The sequence below is a fragment of the Opisthocomus hoazin genome, chromosome 2 (assembly GCF_030867145.1).
Source record: "Opisthocomus hoazin isolate bOpiHoa1 chromosome 2, bOpiHoa1.hap1, whole genome shotgun sequence".
Classification (NCBI taxonomy): Eukaryota; Metazoa; Chordata; class Aves; order Opisthocomiformes; family Opisthocomidae; genus Opisthocomus; species Opisthocomus hoazin.
The window spans coordinates 86,073,609-86,099,532 of record NC_134415.1 but is presented as its reverse complement, the minus strand read 5'-3'; the positions used below and the strand labels follow the sequence as shown (position 1 = coordinate 86,099,532).

Genomic DNA, 25,924 nt, shown 5'->3' with positions numbered 1-25,924 from the left:
ATTAAAAATTTCTGAGACAGAGATACAGATGTTAAAATTGTTACCAATGGAGCTGTTTAATTATTACTAAGAAATCTGCCAAAGTCATGTAGTTTATATATCCTTCTTGTACCTGTTGAAGACTCTGCAGGACAATGTTTTTGTCTAGCAGCACTGTGAGGAAATTAGGCAACTGGTGATTGACGCTTTACAGTTTAAATGATTTTAATAAGATAGAACTTATCAGCACTTGAGAAAAACTGAGAAATATTTCTAATACATGGTGATTCACCTTAACATTATTAATTTTTATAAATGCTTGCTATTAATACAGCTACATTATGTACCTCTATCTTAATCGTAGCATAATATCATGAAATGCATCATTTCTGCTGCTAGACAGACTTTGGCCAACAGCTCTGCTTGCTGCGTGTTATTCAGTGCTGAAACTGGAGAGAGTCCAGTGGAGGGCTACGAGGATGATGAGGGTACGGGAGCATCTCTCCTGTGAGGAGAGGCTGAGGGAGCTGGGCTTGTTCAGCCTGAAGAACAGAAGGCTGCGAGGGGACCTAATAAATGTTTATAAATATCTCAAGGGTGCGTGCCAGGAGGATGGGGCTGGACTCTCTTCAGTGGTGCCCAGTGACAGGACAAGGGGCAACGGGCACAAACTGAAGCATAGGAAGTTCCGTCTGAACGTGAGGAAGAACTTCTTCCCTCTGAGGGTGACGGAGCACTGGAACAGGCTGCCCAGGGAGGTTGTGGATTCTCCTTCTCTGGAGATATTCAAGACCCGCCTGGACAAGGTCCTGTGCAGCCTGCTGTAGGTGACGCTGACGCTGCTTCGGCAGGGGGCTTGGACTAGATGACCCACAGAGGTCCCTTCCAACCCCTACCATTCTGTGATTCTGTGAAAGATCAAAATCAAATTTCTGCATCTTGGAAAGTGGCTCACAGACTGCTGGCTGGTGTTCTGAGAGCTGCAGGTTGTCATCTTGACATCACGTAGATCCCAAACCAGCAAAACTCCAATGAAGAGGTATAGCATTTCTTATTTAGCAGACCAAGAGCTTCCTAAAGTAGTATTCTGGACAAATCCACTGCAGCTTTTGCAGGCTGATTAGAGGTCAGGGGGACATACACTAACGAATGGTTTTACTCTCCAGATCTAATGAACCTTGGGGTTCTCTAATCTTCCTTTCGGGCCATGTGTTTGCTGAAGCCATAACTCACTGATATTTGCCTTCCCTCTCTATTGCCTGTGCCCACTGTTTGATCCCTCTGTCCCCCAGATGTTGTCCATCTGTGAAGCCGTGGCTCTGTGGCTGGATGGCAGTGATTACAGGTGGCTCTGGAAGGATGCATGTTTTGTCTTTCCTGCCAGCTGTGCTCTCATGTTTGGGAACATATTTCATCTGCCCCCCTTGTACACAAAGCCAGTGCCACTGCTGAAGCAGGGGTCTAGAACTAGCGTGGGGATGGCTGGGAAGGAGTTAGGGACAGGTAGCAGAACAACAGCATCTTTGAATATGTGGTGTGATCTTTGTGGTGGGGAAATGTGAATGTGAGACTTTCCTACTTGTTTGCTATTTATGTAGAGAAGCAAGTTTGCTTCTGAGCCTTCCCTCTGCTCCATCCAACAAAGAAAGCAGGTGGTGGCAAATCCCAAACTGTTACTTCCCTTCTCCATTGGCATGTTGGGAATGTTTTGGGGTCATTCCCCAGACTTCACTAAATCTATACGTATATTGTAAGCAGTGTCTTTACACCTGGAAAAGATTGGGCATTTTAATATTTGAAACAGGAGGAAAGGTGGAATTCAGCTGTCAGCTGAGTGGAAGCACTAGGAGGAAGTACTTGCCAAATCACTGGGTGAACTTTGTCATGCTTCCTATATCTAGCACTTGGAGCTAATACATCTTCCTTAATTGGGCTGGGTTGCAGCCTTCATGCTATCTGAGGGTAGCAGGACTTTCCTCACTATGCAAAGAAAAAGCATCAGAAAACCTGGTCCTGTCAACCTACTTACACCAACAGCAGATTTCAGTAAAGTGAAACAGGAACAAGCGCAAATGGCATCCTCTGTGTCAGCAAGGACGTGCAAGCCTTTCTACAGCTTCTTCAGCTGAGGGCATGTGTATGTTTTCCACTTAGATGAATGTTCTACTTGCAGCCCCAAAGTTTTAAGGGATTAAAACTTCCATTCTGTAGTAAGGTAGAAACTTACTACTACTTTTCTGTAGAAAAGGTACAGGTACAGGCAACAAAATTTCTGAAGAGCCTTTGGTGTTCATATCGGTCTTCTCTATCCACTCCCCCTTCAGGCAAATGTTAATCTTTGCTTCTAAGCTGCTTTTTTGTTTTGGTGTGCTGACGTGAACGCTGGTGTGCATTTTGTGATGCTTGACAGACTGGAGAATATCTGATGATGATGAAGATCACAGAACAAAAGATTTACCCCTTGTCACTTGAAATGCTTGCTTCCTTCAGAGGTACGAAGAGGTTCCTTGCAGAGCAGGCGTGAGGATGGGCAGCCACATGGCTGGAGCTGGGTGAGGCTGGGAGGGGAAGCGAACTGCAGCTGAGGAGGTGCAGGAAACTAGAATCTTCCATTCTTTGCAAATTTTGCCTAAGCAGCCCCCAATTTTTTTTCTTTTCTTCCCCCCTCCGCCTGTTCATTTGCAAAGCACTGATTCTGTGCCGATGAGTGAGGTAAGAAACACCTAGCGGGATCAATTCATTTCCCATCCTTTAGAATGTGGGAATGAACAACCCAACCCACCAGAAAACTAAATATTGATGCTGTCAGCAGCATGATAATTGGTCTCTGCTTTCATCTCCAAACAATCCCTAGCTTAGATTGCATTATTCATTCTAAGAGGAGAAGGGTTATTAATGCAGTGTTCTTTAATTTTTTTTTTCCTTTGTGTGTATGCAAGAGGGAGAACGGGAGAGCAATAACACAATAAATATATTGGCGAAGAGAAAACATTTGCAAGAGATCCTTGCCCATTTTTTTTAATCTTCTCTTATCGTGAAGAATGTGAGCCATGACAAATTGTTCTGCTAATCAAACAGCACTGAAAGGTTAGGTCATTGGAAGTCTTTAGTCATTTTGTGCTTTTCAAGAGTGAATTTGTTAAAATTATGCTGAATACCCACTTAAAGCCTGGGCTGAAAACCCTACCTGTGTTTTATAACTCTGCACTGTCAGAACTCATAATAAGTCAAACATTCTTTCAGAGGTACTCATAAGGGAGAAAAAACCCTGTAAATTTAAGAGTAATTTCAGATTGTAAATGAAAGAGAGGCACGACTGTTCATTTGCACCAATCATGCCTTCCTTTCATCTGCTCTGATTAGGCCTGGTGCGGTTTCATCAAACTACTCCATCACTGAGCTGTCACTCCAGTCGTCTGTTGATTGAAAACAATCAGGGCTCTGATGGCACAATTATTCTGACCCTTTAACTAGAGGCTGCTGTGATAATGAAAGGTTGATTATGATAGTTTGTGCCTCTTTCAGTTTGCCAAGAAGGTTAATTTGGGCATCAGACGGATGTTTAATGGGCGCTTGCTGGCTACACTGAGGTAAATGAGAACGTGCAGTCTTCGATATTGCACGGATATAGTTTGGCTGTCAATCATTGTCATTTTGAGTTTGTGCCTCACACTCTGGAAATCACATTTTATTTTTTCCTTGGGATTTAATTTATTCTGTGCCCTGAGGAAGTTCTTTCACTCTCTGACCTTCACAGTAGCTTTCTCTGTCTTTTTTCCCTTCCCTCAAATGGAGCCCAAAGGCATAATACATCTAGAGGAACATTTTTCTTTCATTTTTCATATTAAAAAAAAAGAAATTTTAAAAATCCCTGTTTGTCAACTCACCCCAAACAGAGCAAATGTTTTAATTCTGATTGTAAAATCAGGATGTGCAAATGAAAGCGTGCCTGCTTGCTAACGCAGCGCCACACAGGGGGCTGCTTACGTAGACACACATTTGTAAAACTGACAAACAGGTAATTTTACAATGTCTCTGTGTAAAGAGGGTGGGGGATGGCACAGCTTTATTTTCACAGGCTACACACATATGGCTCAGCCTGGTGCCTTGGAAATACAGTCTCAGTCACTGTACTACAACTTTTTGAGTTGGAAAGTCTTTCTTCAAGGTTCAGGGGCAAAAGGCATTTCATTGCTGATTCAGAGATTATTAATATTTACTGTGTTCAGATTGAGAGAACCCTATGCATAATTTTGTAGTTGTTTGGCTCAAGGTGCAAAAGAAATGCAAATACCTCATAATTTTGATTGTTCTACATGCAGCTCATTACAGTCTTATTTTTATGCACATTCTTTATTCAAAATAAAAAGAAGAAAAAGATTTCTATCTTTAAGGCTCTCCAGCATCTAGGTGTGAGCCACTCATTTTCCAAGCTGCCCACAACTCTAAGGTAGTACCTGATTGATAAAATTGCAAAGAGAGTCTGGAGGCTGTCCTAACTTCTGAAAATATTCACGTGGAACTTCTGGCTTTAAAAAATTGTGTTTGGGTGGGGTTTTTTTTTGTCCAGAAACAATTCTTCACAATGTAGCTCACCTTACTTAAATAAAATGCTTAAATTGATATCCTAAACCCTCTGGGTTCTGTCCTTTGTAGTCTCTGGAGAGAGAGAAGGACTGAGACCCTTTAGACATCCAAATCCCTGTTCATTTTTTAAAAAGCAGAAATTCCTCGATAGCAGTCGGTGGATTTTGTTTCAGAGCTTTAGTAAATGTCCTGGTTTAGCCATGGTTTCTGCTCCTGGACTTGAGATTTGCAGAGCCAGGGTGGTGCTGACAATAACCAACTGAAACAGACAGTGGTTTTGAGGCAAGAGGTTCCAGTCTGGAACACCTGAGGCTTGCTTAGTTAGGTAAACTCCAAGAAGAGGCCAAATCATGTGCAAGTTTACAGCCAAAATATGTGTATTTCTAGTTGTTCTCAAACACTGAACTAGTAAACTCCAAGTTTTGCTTCTTGAAGTTCCCTCCGTGCCTTGAAGTGATCGCTGTAGTAACAGGGTTGCTTTCATGACTCCTCCTGGCTTATCAATAAATCGGAGCAGATCTATAGCACTGTCCAATATGCTAATGATACAAAGATATTAATTTGATTTTTTTTCTGGCCTAACGTTTAACTTCAGTAACAGAAGGACTGCTCAGGTGAGATTTATGTTAAAAGAAGAGATTTGAGGTCCTTTGTCTTTCCCTGGTGTATATCATCATCAGATTGTCATGCAGAAATCTGATAATTTGTGCTGAATATATCTGATATCAGTCCAGGAGATTACTTCCCTCCACTTTTCCATATTTAAAATTGTCTTTTCTCCTGAAATAAGAATCTTTGCTATGTTATTGTATTTAAGATTTCCCTTTGTTTTAATGAGACAGTGTGACTTCATTGCGTCAAAACCTTATATAATTTAATGATGCCTTTTATTTGTTGTTGCTAAAAAGAACTCACCTCCAAACCCCTCATTTTTTCCACCACTGTTGCTTTTTGGCTTCATCTCAGTTATTAGAGACCTTAGACAGTATAAACTAGCATAATTCCTTTGCAGTCTGTGTGGCTACAACATGAATACATCAGCTAAAGATCAGACCAAGGTGACTTTAGTGGATTTCCCGTGGCCCCTGCCTCTCACAGAGCGCAGGCTTAGAGGAGCATTTTCTCTCTGTGGACAAGCTTTTTCTGACGCTGACTTTGTGACTTTTAAGTAGTTTCCAAGTGAACCTGGGTCTAATGAGTGCATCAGGCTTTTGCACTCATGAAGTAGCTTGGCTTTTCTGGTTAGAAAACTTGCTGTGAAGTGAAGGTCTGGCACGTTTCCCAGCAGAGTGGTGTGAGCAGGATGGCAGGGGGACACAATACGGGCAAGGCACGGGTGTGCCGGGCTCGCTTGCTGCCTGGCATAGCTGGCAGCCCCAAAGACCAGCTAACTACTTACTGCAGGGTTATCTTCAATAGCTGTTTAATTCAGCTTTAACCTCCACCGTCTCGGTGCTCTCTCTGGCGCTGGTACGTATGTGGTGCATATGCCCTCAACAGCAGGGAGGGAAAGGCTGTCCTCCAAGGCTGCTTGATTTGGGCTGTCGAAGCACCGTGCTGGAAGCGGAAGCAGCCATTGGAAATGCAATGAAATCACAATCCAACATGCAGGTGTGCTTAGATGTGTGCTCCAATGGTGCCACAATATATTTTTCCACCTGTTTTCTGATGGTTTGAGAATTTACTCCATTGCTAAATCAAGTAGTGTAACCTTGGAGAAGAAAAATCCTTTGGGCTGAGGCTTTAGAGTAAGAGAATTAATCTGGTTTGAAAATCCTGTCCTTCTGAGGGTCTACTTTTGTCATTTACTTAGTTTAGAAGATGAATATGGCAAAATATATTATTTATTGAAGTTGATGTAGGCACTAGGCTGTAGCTTCCTTTTCTCACACAGTCATACATTAAAATTAATAGAAAAGAAGCTTCTAGCAGTTTAAACAGAATTTGCCTATATGGCACTAGGAGTAGGAGTCTTTCCTTATTTTTGTAAATTATTTAACAGCAATACAAATATTTTAAAACTCAAAGTTGTGGATGGTCTCTTTGTTTTTGCTTGCTTACTTGTTTGCGTTTTAAACACAGTTGTAATTTCAAGTGCTATTGGTATCTCCTTAGAAAAGCCTGAATGTCTTTCCTTGCAGTGTCATAAAGTGTATAATGGCCTTGAGTTTATTTTGCCAATACTGATTATAGTTGCTAATGACTACTGCTAGAGAGGCTAAAAACACAGGCGATATAATTAGCGTATGTACGGGGTGAATTTTGGATTTTCAATGCAGGCACCAGGTTTCTAAGTCTGGATTAAACAAAAACTAAATAAAGGTGGTGGAACTTGCATTGATAAATACACAGATGTTTGCTGATAAGCTACATGGAGGTTTGCACTTCTGTGATGTGTTGATGAGCTACATTTGCCTCCTTTACACTGAAGGAAATGTAGAACTGTATTACAGTCCATCAGCGACTATTTCTCCTGCAAGGAAAAGACTTCTAAACTCATTGTGATTCTCAGAACTCAGTTGCCTCCCTAAGACCCAGTAGAGCTTCTCTGCTGATTATCAAGTGCTTGCAGACCATCCAGGTGACAGAGTGATGTGCAGGGTTCTTAGCCCTGCCTTCTGAATTAACACAGTAAAATGCAGTACTCCGTTGCAAACTGACCTCAGGTGTGGAGTCTAGTAAATGCCGGTAGCTCCCTACACAAATGACAGCCTGGGATTCCCCGTACTCTCCTTGTTGCCATTGCAGTTGCTCATCGGAAGGGGAAGATGGAAGTAGGGTAGATCAAAGATACCTTTAGGTGCGGCATATAGGGGATACCAAGGAGGTTGCAACAAGTTTAATTTGGAAAGATTCAAAAGTTTTCATAAATAAAGATGCAGGACAGATGAGTTGGGATCAAATAGTGTAGGAAAGGATGGAGAAAGTTTTGGTTCAAGACCGGGAATAGATTGTGCATCTCCCATGAGTGCCAACAGAATCTTTGTATCACGTTGCACCATTGCTGTGGTGGTTTAGAAATTCTGTGATTTTAGAAAAACGTTAAGCATTAGTGGCTTCAGTGAAACATTTTTTACACTCCAGGAACACTCTCAGTACGGACCAAACTCAGTATGAACCAAGTTGCTTTTGCAAAACTTCAGGCAGCAGAGAAAATGTATTGTAATGGAGATGCCCGCCCCTTCTGCTGCAGATTGTCACACATCCCATATGCACAAATGAGTGCAGATATGGTCTCCTTGAAAGGTATGAATGTACGTAGTATTGCTTGTGTGTTGATATAGTATCTATTGGGGGGCGGGAGGGAGGACAATAAAGGACGGAGGAAGGGTGATGTTCTGATATTAATGGGCATTAATGTGAAACTTCCTTTAAAAGCCTTGTGGTTACGAAGACCTGGTTTACATTAGTGCATGTCTTTGAAGAGTCTGTAATGGCTGTCATAGCACAGGTGATACCTCCACAGAGCCATTTTAGATATGAGTGAAGGCATGAACTGTAAGCAAAAGAAACCAATCTGTTGGATGCAAGTGATGACAGAGAAGAACTCAGTTTTTGTAAATCCTTCTCTTTTAACATAGCAACGCCACACATCATTCAGTTGGTATGAATTCAGTTGGTGTCTTCATCATGATGAAGATAGCCTGAATTCCACTTCAATTTCAAGTGTCTAGTCAATGACGAAAGCTAAGTGCCTCTGAAGACTTTGAGGAATGATTCACATGGCCTAAGACGTGGAGTAGGGAGTTGCCTAAAACCACTCGGTAGGAGATACCTGACACAAGGATTTGGTAGATTTAGAACATGTGAATAAAATGCTCAATGATTTCAAATTCATAAACATTTTCAAATGTATTTAACTAACTCCTTTTTTACTAACAAGTCCAAATACATATAGGTAATGCAAATTCTGAAAGTCGGTACAGCATGTCACTCACTAAACTACTGTTGCAATGTTTGATGCCCTTCATTGATTCTTTGTTTCACAAGGGTTGAATAGCACTGTGGAGAAGAGTTTCAAATTAATCTTAAGGTGGTTTTGGTTTGTCGCCTTCACTCTCTGACAGAATTCAGGAGCAGCAATAAATTTAATATACCATGTGTATATGAAAGCCTTGAGTGAGACAAAAGCCTTTCTTTTTCAGTTCCTTCGTGTGACATTCCCATGAGCAATGCAGGGCAGTAGGTTTTAGCTGAAACTAGGAACTCCGGCTCCACAAGTTCTTTGTCAGGACGAGAAGAGGGATCAAGCAGAGGAGTCTGTCCTCATGCAGAACTAGTCAATGTCTTTGTTAATGATTTAGATGAAGGAATAATATGAGGTTTATGTTTTCAGACAATTGGAAGGTAGAATGGTCCTCAAGCACATTTGAAAAGATAATTAGGATTGAGAATGATCTTGACAGATTGGAGCAGTGGCCTGAAGTAAATAGCAGAGAGTTCAATAATGACAGGGAAAGCAAGACACTTTTTGGAAGTTCTGCACAAAGAAGAGGTGAGAATAATACTCAGTCATAAGCTTAAACATGAATCAGCAATGTTATAGTACATTGACAGTTTTATGTAGTGATGTACAAACAAGAATGGCATAGATTGTTACAATCAAAATGATCCTTCCAATCTATTCACTACTACTACAGCCTTAAGAGGAAGTTTTTATCCAGTTTTCAGCAGCAAACATTAAGAAAGAGGGGTATTTCCTTTCAATAACAGGGAACTGTAAGCCAAGCAACAGAGGTTTAGAAAACGTGACCCAAGATGGATTGAGAGACTTTATCATTGAGAGAAGAGGAAACTGCAACACACGTATTGAAATGCATCAGAAGTGGAAGAGAAAAGGAAGGTAGCAGACTGCTTTTTGTCCTGTATGGATGGATCAGTTTCAAGGGTTCGCCTGGGCCTTCCTCAGCTCTGGAGTACAAACCCAAAGGTGGAAAATGAGGCAGTGAGTTGAAGGGTTTAGAGCTCCTGCGGAGGTTAAAGGGAAAACCTGTCTGAGAGGATAGCTGAGCCTGAGGGTGATTTTCCTGAGGAAGTTTGATGGGGTTTAGGCCCTTCCTAGCCTCTTTTTAGACCTAACTGGATTCAGTATGCTTTATGTAATTGAAAGGCTATGTTTAATTTTGGCTCTTGATACCAGCTGCAATTGCTGAGCCATTTCAGAGTCTTCCTCGCCGCTTTCTGTCAGTCCCAAACCAGCAGAGCCTCTTCTCTCTTCTCTGGCTTAATTTCTGATCCCTTTATACCTCTCTCCGTTTTATGAATATAATAAATGCAGAAGGAAAAAAATATTGAAGGATTCAATATGTATTTTGTTATATATTCCTCCAATATTTTGTCATAAATAGAATGAAAGATGGAGGGGGGAGAGGGCTTTTCTAATAATCTAACCGTAATCTTACTTTTCTTTCTAGTGTGCCCATGGTCTCCCTACATTTATGTTATTGCTCCAGCAGCTTGATTCTGGGATATTGCAGTCTCCTATAGCATCACTACCAGTCTGCCCAGCAAGAATATTGCGTAGCGGTATTGCTATCTGATAGTGCTGTAGAACTTCTTTAGCGGGAGTGGTGCGATACAAAGCTTTTATGTATATTATAGGTGGAGTTTTAGTAGGTATCTTTTATGTTGACTCACATGCATTCGTAACTACTTTTCATCTTGATTGATATCACTGCTGAGGCAAGTATATAGCTCTTCTTGGAATGCAAGCACAGTTTTCAAAAGACAAAATTTTGTCAGAATTGTACACAAATAATTGGTGTCTTGTTTTTCCCTTCCTTCCTCCAACTTTTAGCTGGCTGTGAGGTGGTTGGAACACAACTGCCGCTACCAGTACATGGATGAACTTCTCCAGTATGTCCGCTTTGGCCTTATGGATGTGGATACACTGCATACCGTAGCTCTTTCTCATCCTCTTGTCCAAGCTAGCGAAACTGCGACAGCACTTATTAAGGAGGCCTTGGCTTATCACCAGAGTGTCTATGCACAGCCAGTTTGGCAAACCAGAAGGACAAAACCTCGCTTCCAGTCAGACACTCTTTACATCATTGGCGGGAAGAAACGCGAAATCTGTAAAGTGAAGGAACTGCGATACTTCAATCCGGTAGATCAAGAGAACGTTCATATCGCAGGGATCGCAAACTGGAGCGAGCTAGCGCCTATGCCTGTAGGGAGAAGCCACCACTGCGTTGCCGTCATGGGAGACTTTCTTTTCGTAGCTGGTGGAGAGGCAGAGCACTCCACGGGGCGCACTTGTGCGGTGAGAACTGCTTGCCGATACGACCCCCGCACGAACTCTTGGGCTGAGATAGCTCCAATGAAGAACTGTCGGGAACACTTTGTGCTGGGAGCAGTGGACGAGTACCTTTATGCCGTAGGGGGCAGAAATGAATTGCGTCAAGTGTTACCTACGGTGGAGCGCTATTGCCCCAAGAAGAACAAGTGGACCTTTGTACAGTCCTTTGATCGATCGCTCTCGTGCCATGCAGGATATGTGGTGGATGGTCTTCTTTGGATATCAGGTAGAAAACGTTTCACACAGTTTGAGGTACTAACAAAATACCAAAATGCTGTCTCAGATGAAGCTAATAAATCTTCTTTTGTTTATATGTTAGGATAACTTTTGCCTTAGGAGATGGGTATTTCAAAGGATTTAGGCCTTGAAGCATAAAATCAAGCCTGACTGGAAGTATTGCAGCATAGCATACCTATACAATATTTTTTTGTCTGCTAAATATCTTTGTGTTTCAAAGCTGCATATATTATATGTGCTACCTCCCGTCGCCATTCATAAATCACAGTGAACTGAAATGATAATGCACTTCTGAGCAAATTTCAGATGAGAAATTCTGTGTGCTTCCTAAAAAAAAAAAAGACCCAGTTTTTGTAGTATGATCTGGTACCACTGCATTTATTCCTGCTAACGAAATGGAGAGTTAAGTGCCTGTTGGCTTGCGTAGACCCAGGGCTTGAAGGCAGGACTGTGGACTGCTCCCACTTGCTCTTGAGGATATTGTAACGGGCCAAGATGACCTTCGTTAGAAATCGGGCACTGATCTGTCCGTAACAAGTGCACAGGACTCTCTGATGTAATCATAGCTTTATGGCACGGATAGATGAAAGTATAGGCCTTGTAATCTTAAACTACCATATCATTTGCAGCTCAGTCTGATGTACTTTCTATTTTACATGTGCACATTGATGGGAGTTGAGGACGTTGTGCCATCAACCTTCGTAATGACTTTTCTGTTATTAGTTGCTTTGGAACAAGGTGCTGTCTACAGAAAATTTGACAGGAACCCCCCCCCCCACTTTTTAGTAAGAAATGTGTCACAGAAGGTTATAAAGCTGTAATATTTATCAAGGAAGTTAATGAGCAAATGGTGCCAGCCCTTGAGGAAAATGTTCGGTGGTTGCCATCTTCACTGTGTATACCCTCTGAGGAATTTAATACAGTCTGGGATCCCTCCGGTGAAACGATAGTGTGTGAGTGGAAGATTAAGTTAGCTACTTAGGCCTTTGCTGTGCTTCTGCCCAGGGAACTGGTTGAGTCACCATTCCTGGAGGTATTAAAAAGGTGTGTAGATGTGGTGCTTAGGGACATGGTTTAATGGTGGACTTGGCAGTGTCGGGTTTACGGCTGGACTCAATGATCGTAAAGGTCTTTTCCAATCTAAATGATTCTGATTCCATGGTTATCAAAGTATGTCATTTAGGCTAACGGAGCTCCTCGCAGGTGTAGTTTTCTGCCCATATGGATGAAGTGTCTTATGGGAACGGATTCCCAAGCATTGGCAGGGCAGGTAGCAGGTGTCTATTTTTATACATATGCGCTAAAATAATGGATAATAACTTCAGAATTAAAAGCATGACAGAATGCAGAAAATCACCGAGATCCCTGCCAGGTGTTTTGGGTGACTTTCTTCAACAACTGGCATAGAAGGAGCCTTGTAGAGTTTGTGCTGTGTGTGAATCCTGAAGTGTGCACATGGTAGGCTTTTGAGACCCAGGTACAGTGCAGAAACAAGGCTTCTGCTTTAGGGTGCCAGCTGGGTGTATTCAGAGCATTACCCTGGTTATGCACTACCTTTCCTGTCTTGTCAGTTGAGAGAGATGTGTGCCTGTGATGGGCAACTCAAATACATGGATGCTACTACTGCTGTGCCTTGATTCCCCTTCTCCCCCCCCCCCTTTTTTTTTGTAGTTTACATTTGTCAGTCTGTATTTATGAAAACCAGGACTTTTTAGGAAGTTGTGTTAAACATATTCATATAAAATCATTGCAGGAGCACTGGAAACATCCACCAGAGTGTGGTCCATGCTGCAGTACACGAAAAAAAGTAATATTTTTGTTCTTAACATTTTTTTTTTTCTGTACGAAAAAAACCCTAAGGAAGTATTTGATAGAGATTTTTAAGTCAAATGTGGAATTGGTTGAAGATTACTTTTAAGCTTTCCACATATGCTAGGAAAGGGAAAATTATGCTAAGGATTAATTAATGTGCTTAGTTACGCAAGTGAAATGCCTGCCTGTGTGTTTAAATACTATCTGCGTTTATATAATGAAGCAGTGTGATATTCTGTTCGTGGATGTGCCTCTAATACAGCTGTAGAATCAGGAGAAGAGGTAAGTGGAATCCTATTAGATGAACTCTTTAAAACTGGGCAAAACATCAAAAAATATTTTATCGGTACTGTATCATTTATATTTGAAAATACCACCAAAATAACTTCTGTTGTAAAGTCACAGTAATGAACAATGTTTGGGCAGGGGAATAAGACAGACAGGACTTTTCAGTTGTATTTTGTATAGTTTTTCAGAAAATGCTTAGGAGTTTTGAGTTGCTAGATTCTGACAGGTTGTTATGAATTATGAGAGCATTCCATGCAATACTTCAGTAAGGTATTGATCTGAATTATGTACTCAGATTGAAAACTGGGTTCTGTGTGTTGAATAGAGTTATTTTATAAATAAAAGTAGATGGAGATGCAATAACTGTAGCTAGCTTTCTATTATTAATCAATTGCTTAGGGCCAGAATGTAGCTCCCTGTATGTGTGTATTCAGGGGCAGAGAGGTATTTTATTGTTCCAAAAATATCAGTAGTCATTGCTGAAAAAATCCACTGTTCGTCATCAAATATGAAGTGTTAGCATAAGAGTAATCAGTGATGCAGGAGGGAACCTAATTTTGAAGTATGTGGCCTAAAATTAAGTAATTAAAAAATTAGTCTGAGTTAGGGATGTTTCTGAGCTGTATCCCTGCTGCTTTTTCTGGGAAATACAGGTCATCAGCAAGAGCTCTCAAAGTCAGTCTGCTACTACCAGCTGGCAAGTTAGCCAGGAAAATGTGCCCCTTTTTTTAGTAAGTGAATAAATTAAATAGTGTTACTATAAGTTTCTAGCCCTTATACTTGTGGAGGGAGCCATCATAGACCATTTACTTACTTTATAGCCATAGCATCAGCGCCTTGCTAGAGCCCCTTGTCTTCTAAAGGCTTTGCTAATCAAATGCTGACTAGACTTAGGGGGTTTCTGTGATTATTGAGATTCATTGTTGGCTTTACTTTGCTGCTTGTTTGGGCCGAATACGAGAAGGAATCCAAAAGGACAGAGCAGAAAATGATGGCAAAGGCAGCAGGGAAGGGCAGCGTGTTAAACAGAATGTGCTTACGTGCTGGCAGCAAGAGATGGTGGCCGGTGTTTCAGGTGACAGAGGGACTCCTGAGCTGCCACCACCCCTTTGGGTTTTGAACCTGCCAGAGGGCTCAGAGGGAGCCTTCCGCACTCTGGAACTAGTCGGACCCTCCAGCAGGTTCAGCTCTCAAGTTTTCTGGGCTCCATACATTGTGGGACATATTTTTTTATATTTGTGTCCTTATTTTTTCTCATCTTTTTTTTATATTTTCACAGCTCGTGTTTTATTTTATTTTCTTATTTTAAAAAGTAGATGAGAATTCATTAAAATAAGTTCTCTGTATTGACAATACAGCATCGGGCAGATGGTTTGGAAATTTTATAGAAAGATGAATCTTACAGGCCCCAGTTAACATGTGACACCGTGACCCATTTCACAAATGAATTGCATGCCACATGCTTGAAAAGCGAAGTATCTGAGTGAAAGAGAAACAAAATGCACCAAACCCTTTGGAGTTCAACATTACTAACAAGCATTCCCTATAGAAGCAGGGAACTATTTTCCATAAGAGTGAGAACTTGAACTGTGCCCGTTTCCCTACATCCTCCGTGGCGCGCACACGCAGATCTGAAGACCTGCTTTTGTGTATGCCGCTAACCCTCTTCCTCCTCCTCCTCCTCCTCCCATGCAGGTGTGCTGCCCCTGGGACCAAAAGGGGCACGGAACCTCTGCCAGGCAGCTCCGCTCTGGGCCATTCCTGCACCTGCAGCTGGGGATAGTGAGGCCCCCCCTCGCCTCGAGTGCCCCAGAGATTAGCACAGGAGAAATCTTCTCTAAAGCAAAGTGTTATGCTGTTGTTTCGCAGAGGTCTGAGTTTGCCTGACCTCAGGCGTGTCAGCTAAAGTCACATCTTGACATGCACGTGGAAACTCGACTTGGGGGGGGTAAACAAGCCGACCTTATACAGTTGCTTCGTATTTAAGAGCTTTTTCTTCAAAATTCAAGATTCTTTTTTTTTTTTTGTTATCATTTTTTCCCTAATGGTGGAGATTCTGACCAAGGAGACGGTGGAGATCACGTATCTTGGAGAATTATTCTCAGTTTGCAAGTGGCTCGGGGTGAAAAGTATTACCTTACTATCAGTATGCTGTTTGCTGTGAGGAGAAGAAAACTTTTCCTCAGTAAATGCCTATAAAATTGGTGTCTTCCAGGGGACTCATTAGGGTGGGAGAACATGCCCCAGCTCAGCTGGCCTCACTGCAGCCAGGCTGGCTGAAGAGAAAGGCAGCGGGCTTGCCTCTGGAGGAAGGAGGGTCTTGTGTTTAACACGCAGCCGCGTAAGAGAGGAGAGATTTCTATTTTAAAATAGCAGAGCACCTTGGGGCACGTGTCATGAGTTTCTGTATATTCCCTGGGTTTGCTGGAAGGAACGCACGTGGGAGCCCTTTGCCAACAGGTGGGTTTACACCTCTCCCAATGAACTCGGGCTGGCGCATGCAGCCTCGCGCTTGGGGACTTCAGAAAGAGTTGGGAGATTTTCTGGGAGATTTAGATTGGATGAGATTTCTGAAGTCACATGGGAGTCTTACTAGGAAGTATTATAAATACAGATTATAAATTTCCAATCAGGAAAATGGTGTGGAATCTGCTGCCTGCCACCCTTCTCTTCTTGGGAGTGTCTTTATTGAAGGTGATTTTCAGTGCAGTTTGTGGACTCTTCGGGGGGCTGTAATGAACCCTGGATATTTCTGGGTCTTGGACTCCTCCAGCAACTTCCCCATATAGAGGGGCACTGCTGCAGGAGTGGGGAACTTATGGGTCTTGGAGGGCTTAAAAAGCAGGGTTTACAGCCTGCAAGGGAGTGAGCCACAGTGAGTGTGGCATTGGAAAAACATTGTAGGGCCACGGGTTAGATGCTGGGCTTCCAGAGAGTGCGTTCTTGTGTCTGTAAGAGCAAGAAAGACACAGACTTCTCCCCAGGGTGCTCCTTGCCTCCCAGAAACTCTGCTCCTCAAAGCAAGCCGCTTGTGTCAAAGTGGTGCAATCGTGGCTCTGTTTATAAAACCCAGCGAGCGCTGACCAAACCGTAAATTTTCCGTCATTTACCCAGCCAGACATTTTTTTCTCTTCCATTAACTGATGGGTTACTACCACATTAGCTGCTATTGCTTGACATAAAATTAAATAGCATGGTGTGTATTTTTAAATATGTCTTTTGAAATGTAGTTACGATGCCTCCCTGCCTTTCCTCTCCTTTCCTCATAGAAAGCACTGCAGAGAAGTGTAAGAAATTATCTCAGAGTTACCCTCTTTTTTTTTTCTGAGAAAGTATGTGTTATTTTTAGTACCATTTAAATTTTTGTTTTTTCCTTTTCCTTTTTTTTAGGAGACATATTGCTCTTCTTTTGCCCTTTCCCAGCTGCCTGGAGTATTAAAAAAAAAAAAAAAAAGTTCAAGGGGACATTGCAGACTTGTTAAATCTGAATTTTGGCAGAAAATTTTAAACTTTTGCTATAGCACTTCAAAGTTAGGAGAAACTTGAGTTTGAAAATTGATGCAGATATAAGATGGCATATTTAATGACAGATGTATCTATAGAAACCTGTTAAGATGCAGATTATCCCCCTGGGGAGGGGAGATCAAAACTGCCAATCTATAAAATATACTTGTTAGGGGAAGGCATGGAATCTATCTCTGCGAGCACTTTGATTGCAGGGGACAGTGTAGCAGCATGTGGCATCATAACCTAAGAGCAGACAAATCAGCTTGATGACTTTCAAAGCCAAGAATACTGCTGGAGGCAAGGGTACTCCAGTCTAGAAGAAATTAAAACATATAGAGACTGTTATTAATTCCAGATCTATTTTTGTGTAGTCAAATCTGTATGCAAATCCTTAGCATCTCATTTTGGCAGATTAATCTAAAAGTGAAGAGCGGTATGTGAAGGGAATGTAATGATAAAACACCACAGATGAGCAATATTGCAGGGGAAAAAATGTAAGCTGCGTACTTGATATGAGGGGCTCTTTGTGAAGAGAGGCAAATAATTTTGCTTATTGGATTATTTCATTATTTTGCAAGGAAGCAACCCCCTTCTTTCTCTTCTTCCTCCACATCTTTCACCCCAAATTAAGGTGTCCTTTCTGAATGGAAATACATGACCCAGCATTGTGTTTCCAATGCTTTCCTGTAGTTTAACATTCTGGAGGTAATCATCCAAATAAGTATGATTTTTATTTGTAAAAATACTAATCTGACATCTCATTTTTAAACATGACGCTAGGAGTGAAAATAACTATGTAAAAGAAAATCAAATTACAAAACAGATACTAGAAAAGATTGTTTTGTGCATACGGCTGACGGCCACTAACACTGCGAAGGCTGCACAACGGTGTAGAGACAAATAGCAGATTGTGAGATTAGATATGGGAACAGCCATCACTTTCCAAAGCGTGTTCTCGCGTGTGTGCTTCGCAGGTGCCCTGATGAGCAGTGTGTGGCATAGTGTGACGGAACCAGCTTGGAAAGGCTGCAGCTCGTCTCGGCTGTCCCGTAGCCTGCAAGCGTCTCTGAGGTGGGAGCTTGTGCTGCCGCCCGCGTGCAGGGGCCCCCGCGCAGGCTGGTGCTTGCAGAGGTGCGCCCGGGTAACGGTGCTGTTCCTCCCTGCTGCGGCGGTTGAAAACAAGATTCCTGAATAGATTTGTCCATAGTTTCTGCTGCCCACCGATGAGAGTCTTCGCCTCACTCGAGTTGTCTGATCAGAGGGTACGGCTGTGTTAGCAAGTAGCTCAGCCCAGTAGGAGCAGATCAGCAGACAAAGCCTAGGTGCCCAGTTCTCTGTACCTACTCCATGTACAGTTCATGGTTTTTTGCTTTGGACTAGATTTGTTCTGGGCCTCTGGACCAAACATTCCCAGCACTCAGGTGGTACTAAACCATCTGAAAGACCAGTTATTATTTCACAGCCTTATGCTTCCATTAGGAACTGGAGCACAACTAGTGCACATCTGGAGTGGAGGTTCTGGTTTAACTTGAATGCACACCAGTACCACCCTGCAGCCTGGAACGATGTGTGAGAGGTGGGGGAGTCACTTCAAAACCACGGTATGGCTCTGAACCAAAATGCTGCCCTCGGTGCAGCTGGAGGCTGGCAAAAAGAGGATTCCCTGGCAGGGAGGCATGTTAAGGCTGGTTGGGGATAAAAGAAAAAATACCCCAAAACATTGGCATTAGTAGGACTGGGCCATAGCTCAGCCGACAGGGATGGAAGCAGCTCTGCCGCTGCTGTCTGAAATGAAGTGAAGCATAAACAAATGTGATGACAGATCAAATTCCTTCCTCTCATTGCTGTGGATTGTGTCTGTCATTGGCACATGCTGTTAAAACTGTAATATAAAAAGTTTGTTGGACAGTAAGCGTGGCCAGTGGTGTGCCCTAGCTAAGTCCAGACCTTCTGGTAGGATGAAAGGTGAGGTGCAGCTTGCAGGTGCTATTTCTGGTCCCAGCTTCCCATGGGCCCAGGGTGGTGGCAGAGGGGAACTGCAGCGCTGCAGTGGCACCATGTCCCCAGGAGGCTTGAGCACACTCAAGAACGTGTTTACACTGGTAAGATTGCACACTGGAGACTGAAGAATTTTTCCACTGGCTTAGTCGGTGACATTTGCCATTTAAAACCAAGGGAGTACAGGATGATCGGGGATTAAACATACACTGTGTTGAGGTAGATATGTGGTCTGTGGCATCTACTTGGGTTGCACCTCATAAAAGCCTGGAGCAGAGTGCTTTATAGCTTGCTTTCTGAAGGTTATTGAAAGGTACGTATGCTAAATGGTAGTGTTGTTTCTGGTCACTGTGGAGGAACCCCCCAGCATAAGTCTACAACCAGACGAGGAGATGTCCTCTCTGTAATACAGACTAAATACAGAATCACCTTCAAATGTATAGGTGAGTGCAGTTGCACAGGCTTGCGCTGTGCTTTCCAGCTGGCCGTGGTGTCCCATGTCACGCTCCTGGTTAGGCAGAGCTCCTCTCCCACCTCTTCCTTCTCTCTGGTGCAAGCCTGCCTCCTCCTCCTCCTCACACCGCACGCTCCTTGAACCAGGGCTGGGTTTTATCTTCACGTCTTGATGGCGGCTGAATGCACATTCATTTATAAACAGATCAGTTTTTATCTCGTTTTTAGCCCATAGAATTAGCTTTACAAAGGAAGGGGGGAGTGTTTGTTGTTGCTGTTTTCTGTTTCTAGATGTTTGACAAATGTGTTACTTATTACCTTGTCACCAGATTAAAAAGTGCAGTGGAATGTAAGCATAAGTGGTGGTATGCAATGTAATTATGTCAGCAAATGAACCCTGGAATTGGTTATTTGGCTGCACCTGACCTTGGTCCTCGTTTTGCTTATATGAAAAAAATGTAACCTGTATAAACTCTTTCATAGGAGGAGTAACAAATACCGCACAGTATCAAAACAGGCTCATGGTCTATGATCCTAAGCAGGTGGGTGTCTGTGTTGTGTGTGTTTTTTTCTCACATGTTTTGCTTCAAACAGGTCTCTTAGCAAATATATACAACAATTTTGTAAGGCTACAAGTGCTGACCATTTGAATTAGTGTTTTAAATTCACTTTGTACTGATGTGCAAGTTTAACAGAGTAACGGAGACCCCGACTTTTTATTATGTGTTTTAAGCCTGTAGGCATTGGAAAGAGATTAAATATAGAAATATGCTTTAAATCCCCTGTATTTACCAGTATTTATTTTGCTTGTTCATTTTTTTGTAATCCAGCAGCCCTGGGCAGAGTATACTCAAAATCAGTGTCACAAAACTGCTCCTCGTCATTGGCATTTCTGTTTTGAATTGCACAGACGGGCTTTTTGTTTTCTGCGTACTTTCAGAACTGTACTACCTGGCCGTGACTTATTCTGCTGACTGCAAGGGTGCCTATCATTTCATTACCCAAGCACCTAAAATATCTTTTAGGGATTATTTCATACATTATGTATGTGTTTTGATTAGGTTAGCATGGCTCGGTAACCATTTCAGGGGGTTAGGGCATGGTTATGCCCTCTTGCTTGTCTTAGGAATTAAAAGTCCTAAGCTTGCAATCAGAGTTGCATAGCCTGATTTACACCCGCGTGGAAGAGTATTGACTTTTCTGATTGTCGGATAGGGGCTTTGATTGCTGTATTTGGAACCAGATTGTGCCAGGAGATACTTCTGTGTGGTTCTCACTGACTTTTTAAAGCATAGCATGTGCGGGTCCTGAAGCAGAAAGCAGGCAGTGACGCACCTGCCTCTGTCTTTTTGAGGTGCAGGTTGATGCATCGATCGTACAAATGCTGGTTCTGTCCTAAATCCAAGTAGTAGTTACAGGCAGCGACCTTATTTCACTTACGAGGGGGACACTCTCATTTAGATACCATGTCTCTACTGTGCATCCTTTGCTTTGATTCTTCGCTTGCTGACGTGACAGTTGCACCCCAGAATACCAGTGGCAGGGCTACGCAGCGTGCCGTGCCGACGGCGAGAAAGCCGGCCCGGCGTGCGAAGAGTTACAGGGGGAGTGTGCGCTCGCATTCTTCAAATGAGGGCCGCTTCGTGTTTGTACACACAGGCTCTTTTTAAAAATTCTGCTGGCATATTGTTTACGGTGGGTACTGGAAACCATCACATCTGCTTGCATCTCGCACAGAATCTCAATAACTCTATCATTCAGCACCGGCGCTTGCTTCTGCGCGAGGCCTTTGTGGCGAGTCGATAATGCCTGCCATCTGCCACAGAGCACACAGCTACCTGCCAACAAGCCGGCTGGGGTGACCTCTGCTTCCCCACCGCTGATTAGTATTCACACGCTGGCTTATTAGAAATGACCCCACCAGGCCCCTCTGTTTCTTTGCCTTCGCGGCGCTTTGCGGCTCACCTGGCAGGCACGGCAGTGGAGGAAGCTAAAGATATAATCAGGGGATGCAGGCAGGCTTTGCAAAGCAGATGGTGTCTATAGTCTGGTGTTAAGAGACTGGACTACTAATGCAAACATTAATGCCTAATATTCAACTATTACGCATTGAAATGTATAGCTGTACGTTGTGGAGGTTAAAAGGCAGCAGTATTAGAGGCTCTCGAGTTACCGCAAGCGGTAGCACAGGTAGCGCAAAGAATTTCCTCACAGATTTTAACTTCCTCCACTTAAATAAATTAATCTCATCCATTGCCAGGTTATTTGATTTGGTAAGTGTGGCAGGAGCATTTTTTTTTTCTTTTTTTTAGGTTTAAAATACTGTCCTTTCATCCCTCTTCTTCTGTATCCTCTTGCCCCTCCCCTGAACAGGTAGAATTCTTGAACATTGTTAACCAGGAAGCAAAATATGCAAAAGGACGTTACTTTGTAAGTGCCCACAAATAAAGCGTTAGCATGAAACCACATTCATGAATCATTTGAGCAGATTCTTTAGGAAATTGTTTTTCCCTGTTGCTTCATTCCCCAAGGATAAGATCAAATAAGCTTCTGAATAACGAAAGGTAGAAGAATCTCTCTCCTCTCCTAACAGAACTAGTTGGTACAGATAATTTTAGCACTCTATACAAAAGAGACATCTAATAGTCTTGCTTAAGGAGGATTTGCTACTGAATTATAAAGAAGAAAAAAAGCTTTGAAACCTGATGAGCTAAACAGAAAAAATACAGAGCAAGAAATACTATTAAATTAATGAATTTAAATGTGAGAACTGTAAACCACATGTTGAAAGTCCAGTATGTCTAGTCAGCATTATAACCAACGTGCATCTTTAACATATGGACAACACAAGCATATACCCTTGTGATTTCTGGCCAAGGGTAAGGGGAACACCACTAGCATGCTGCTGCTGTTGTACTGCTAATAGAGGTACGTCTCTGAGCAGTGCTGAGACAAGTTGTCTTTGCCTTTCCAGAATAAGTGGTTAAGCCGTAGCCCAATGCTGCAGAGGAGAGTGTATCACTCCATGGCTGCCGTCCAAAGGAAACTTTACGTGTTAGGTGGGAATGATCTGGACTACAACAATGATCGGATCCTGGTTCGGCACATAGACTCCTACAGCATAGATGCCGACCAATGGACGCGTTGCAGCTTCAACATGTTGACAGGCGAGTATTGTACACCAAAAGAGGAAAGTCACTACTATTAGAATAAAATGTCAATTCTGTTCCCTTTAGATGCCTTTAGTGTGTGGAACTCCACGACTTTGCCTCAGTTGCCTCTGATTAAGGGGTGTCATTGGCCAACAAGACACTTTGAATGACAGAACAGTAATCAAGTGTTCTACAAAACATTTGTCTTGGGACATTGTAGGATACATTTTTAAGAAGGTGCACATAAATGTAATTTAATTAAGCAATCAAAAATTTTTTGTCATAGTATTACCAGTAGTTATTTTTGATTCTCCAAAAGCTTGCCTGGACTGATAGATTTAGCTCCTTGTTTTGGTGTTCAACAGACAGATTCATCTCTACCGTGGTATCGTTTTGTAGCATTTCCTGCTGGCATTATAGAGCATGGAATTCTATTAACCATCCCTTATTTCTGTGGAATATCTTCTTAATAAATTACCCGAAAGGAGGTGTCTTTGTTGGAATTCTGTCAGGTCAGGGATGACTTGAGTATTTCGGTTAGCTATGGATCTGTAAAGTTCCTCCTGACTATCATGTAGCTACTATCAAGTAGCAACTTGCAAAGCACTGTAACTCTGTCCCTGCCACGGGGTCCACCAAATTTCACCACCACTTCCTACAGTTCCCAGATGTACTACCTCCTGGAATCCCTGGGAGAGACAGGCACGTGATGCATTCTCAGAGTAGCACCACCAGCAGCTTTGCAGAAGAGGATGCATCTCCAGGACAGCATTAACGTTGGGGCCATTCTCTTGTGCAGCAGACTTGGAGGCCAATTAGTAACAGCACTGGCTGCCAGAAAGTTTCAGTGCAGACTGCTATAGGAGTCCTAGAACTGAGCCTACCTCACTTTTCATCCTCTTCCATTTGGCACGGCATTGATTTCTGACATCTACCGCTGAAAATGATACAAAGAATGTAGGAGCTTAACTAGAAGCTCAGGACAGCTAGAAACACCACGTCAGAGAATGAATGTCTGACAAAAAAGACAGCCACCTTATGTCGTTTTCCTCCTTGTAGATTTAAAAGCTGCTCTAGTGACAACTTTGTTCTTTTAAGTTATTGCATTGGGTTTTTTAATCTCTGGGATCTGGAGAAGGGTTGCGTGGTTTCTGAGTCAGGCCATCGGAGTACCTCGCGGACATGGGGGAGAGAGGCATAGATTAAAAAGGAGGAGTTGCACATCAAACAGAACTAGTTTTTCATATCCCTTTTGTTCTCCATTTGATTATTTTATTTGATTATCTGGAGGAACTGACAGCCTTTGAGAAGCACACCGTCTGATTTGCAGCTGCAAAAGCGCTGGCACTGCAGGCACCCTGGTTCTGGAGCTGACCCCACACCAGTACATGCTGTGAGACAGTAGCCTCTCCGCAGATACGACCTGGTGGGCTGTTTCCACAGCCTGCACCTTAAGAAGCCATCTAAGCCTTTCTTTGCGTCTCTGCAAGAGGGTTAATGTGTCTGTTGCACTGCGTAGCGTGGATTTTTTTAAGGCTGTGTCTATCCTTCAAAACTTCCAAAGTTGATCAGGAGCCTGTCGCTATGGGAATGAGCTTGCACAGCAGCTTCTGCCATTTTCACCACACTTGTACCCGGAGGAACAGGGGAGTGAGCAGGTGAGGGGCGTTCGGCTCCCTTGGCCTACGTGTCTGTCTGGAGGTGCGTGTGTGACAGGAGCTGAGAGCTCGCCTGCCACCTAGGAAATACACACGTACAAAAACCCGTGCCATCGAGGGGACAGCAGATGGGCCCCTGCACAGCCCCAGTTTATTGCTCATCCGAGGTGTCTCTCCGGATGGCACCGTGCGGGGCTCCCGCGGAGAGCAAAGAACAGCCCTCACGCTTCACCTTCACTGTTGCACGCTGTGAATTCTGAAACAGTCAAGTTACTGCCAAGTGCATTTGCACCGTGTTACAGAACTCCAACATTCGGTGTTAAAAGGGTTAATTAAACACTGAAAGTGGTTTCTATTTCCTTTTTTGCTTTAGGTCAAAATGAGTCTGGAGTTGCTGTCCACAATGGTAGAATATATTTGGTTGGCGGCTATTCGATTTGGACAAATGAGCCTTTGGCATGTATCCAGGTGAGTGATTTAGGTTTCTTTTAAAGTCTTTTCCAATAATTTTGCAAGGATACCTTTTGCACAGAGGTTACTCAAAAAGGAAAAAGCATGTGAAGTGGAGAGATTAAGGATGCTTCTTATGCAGCCACTGAACCTGCACAAACACTTCAGAGGAAATACTGTGGATATTAAAAATATTTCCAGATGAGCCATTAGATCCAATTATTCTAATATATTCTAGTAAAACAGGGTTGAGGAGTCTCTCCTTTGGCAAGGTTTGGGTAAAATAGTGAGCATATATTCTCAGGTTACACAATCAGGTTCAGAAGTAAAAGGGCTGCAGAAATGGATGATGGGGCATGGGCTAACAGTTTTTCAGCCCATCTTGTGATTTTTTTCATTTCCCCCCCCCCCCCCCCCCCAAGTTGTCTTTCTGAAGAGCAGCCAGAGTTAACGAGTTACTCTTTGACAAAGTTCAGTCAGCCTGCAACCTGCCCTAGTGCTTATTGCTTCAAAGCTTGAATGGAAGTTTTTTGATCCCTGCTGTAGGCAATAGGTTGTCCAACAAACTGTTCTGTTCTCTCATCTTGTGTAAGAGCAGCTTGCCTGCAGATCCATGGCTTTCAGATATTCCCGTACAGAAACTAGAAATTCTTACCTCTCTGCGTTTCTCTGAGTGAAGCAAATCTGCATCACAGCCATCACTTTGTGACCAGCGGGGCAGTTACAGAGAAAAACTCTTGTTTACATCTCAGTTTCAGCACTTTTGCTGATAAACAATATTTTCATTTGCTTCCAACTAAGGGTTTTAGGATTTAACCTCCAAACTGTCCCATAAGACTAGAAGTTAGACTTAGCATAAGAAGGGAATGTGTTAGATGTCGAGCTGCTGACCTGATAATGAATATTTACTAGCGTGGGTTTGCAAAGAATAGATCATGCAAGAGAAGCAGGTAAATCCATGTCCTGGTCGTCGTATAATTTTGGTTTACTAAACTATTGGATACCCTACCTAACAATTGTTATTGGAAAAAATCATTCAGACTGGCTCCACTAGCTGCCATACGGTGCTTCAGCTGGAGTAACAGCCCAGGATCGAGGCGGTGGCTCTACTCCACCAACACGCTCATTTATAATCAGCGGGTACTTTGCAGTACTGCACCTGGGTTTAAAAACCACCTAGTGACAAGTGAAAACGATCCTGGGATCTTGTTTTCTTAAATGGACATTTGTCCACATCCCCAAACTGGTGGCGCGCTGGCAGCCTGCCCGAGGCAGTCCCCGCGTTAAAGGGAAAAGGAGTATAACGGGCGCTTTGGCGCGTGCTGCCCTGTCTCCGTTGCTGGCAGTGTGCCTGGCCTTAACCAGTAAAACTAGCCCTTTTGTCCTCAAATTTGCTGAATTTGAGGTTGCTCTCAAGGAGCAAAACCCTACTTTTTCCATATATCTTCCATTTTCTTTAAGTCATTCATTTATTTGGCCTTTCCAGCTTCGATAGAGCTCCCTCG

General features: G+C 42.9%; 1 protein-coding gene across 14 annotated transcripts in view; it reads left to right on the top strand.

Annotated features, from left to right (window-relative positions):
* KLHL32 (kelch like family member 32) overlaps positions 1-25,924 on the top strand; it is a 154,240-nt gene that overhangs the window by 123,809 nt on the left and 4,507 nt on the right. For 8 of the 14 annotated variants that reach the window (XR_012763212.1, XR_012763211.1, XR_012763214.1 and 5 more), the window contains 3 exons: positions 10,364-11,090; positions 19,643-19,701; positions 24,343-24,437. Coding sequence is in view for 5 of the 14 variants with exons in the window: in XM_075414334.1 (XP_075270449.1) it covers positions 10,364-11,090; positions 19,643-19,701; positions 24,343-24,437 (881 nt within the window). In the remaining 9 variants the exon portion in view is untranslated. Of the gene's footprint in view, positions 1-10,363; positions 11,091-17,682; positions 19,702-22,133; positions 22,327-24,342; positions 24,438-25,924 lie in introns of those variants that run through there. The other 6 variants (XM_009943374.2, XM_075414339.1, XR_012763217.1 and 3 more) reach the window with 6 other exon arrangements.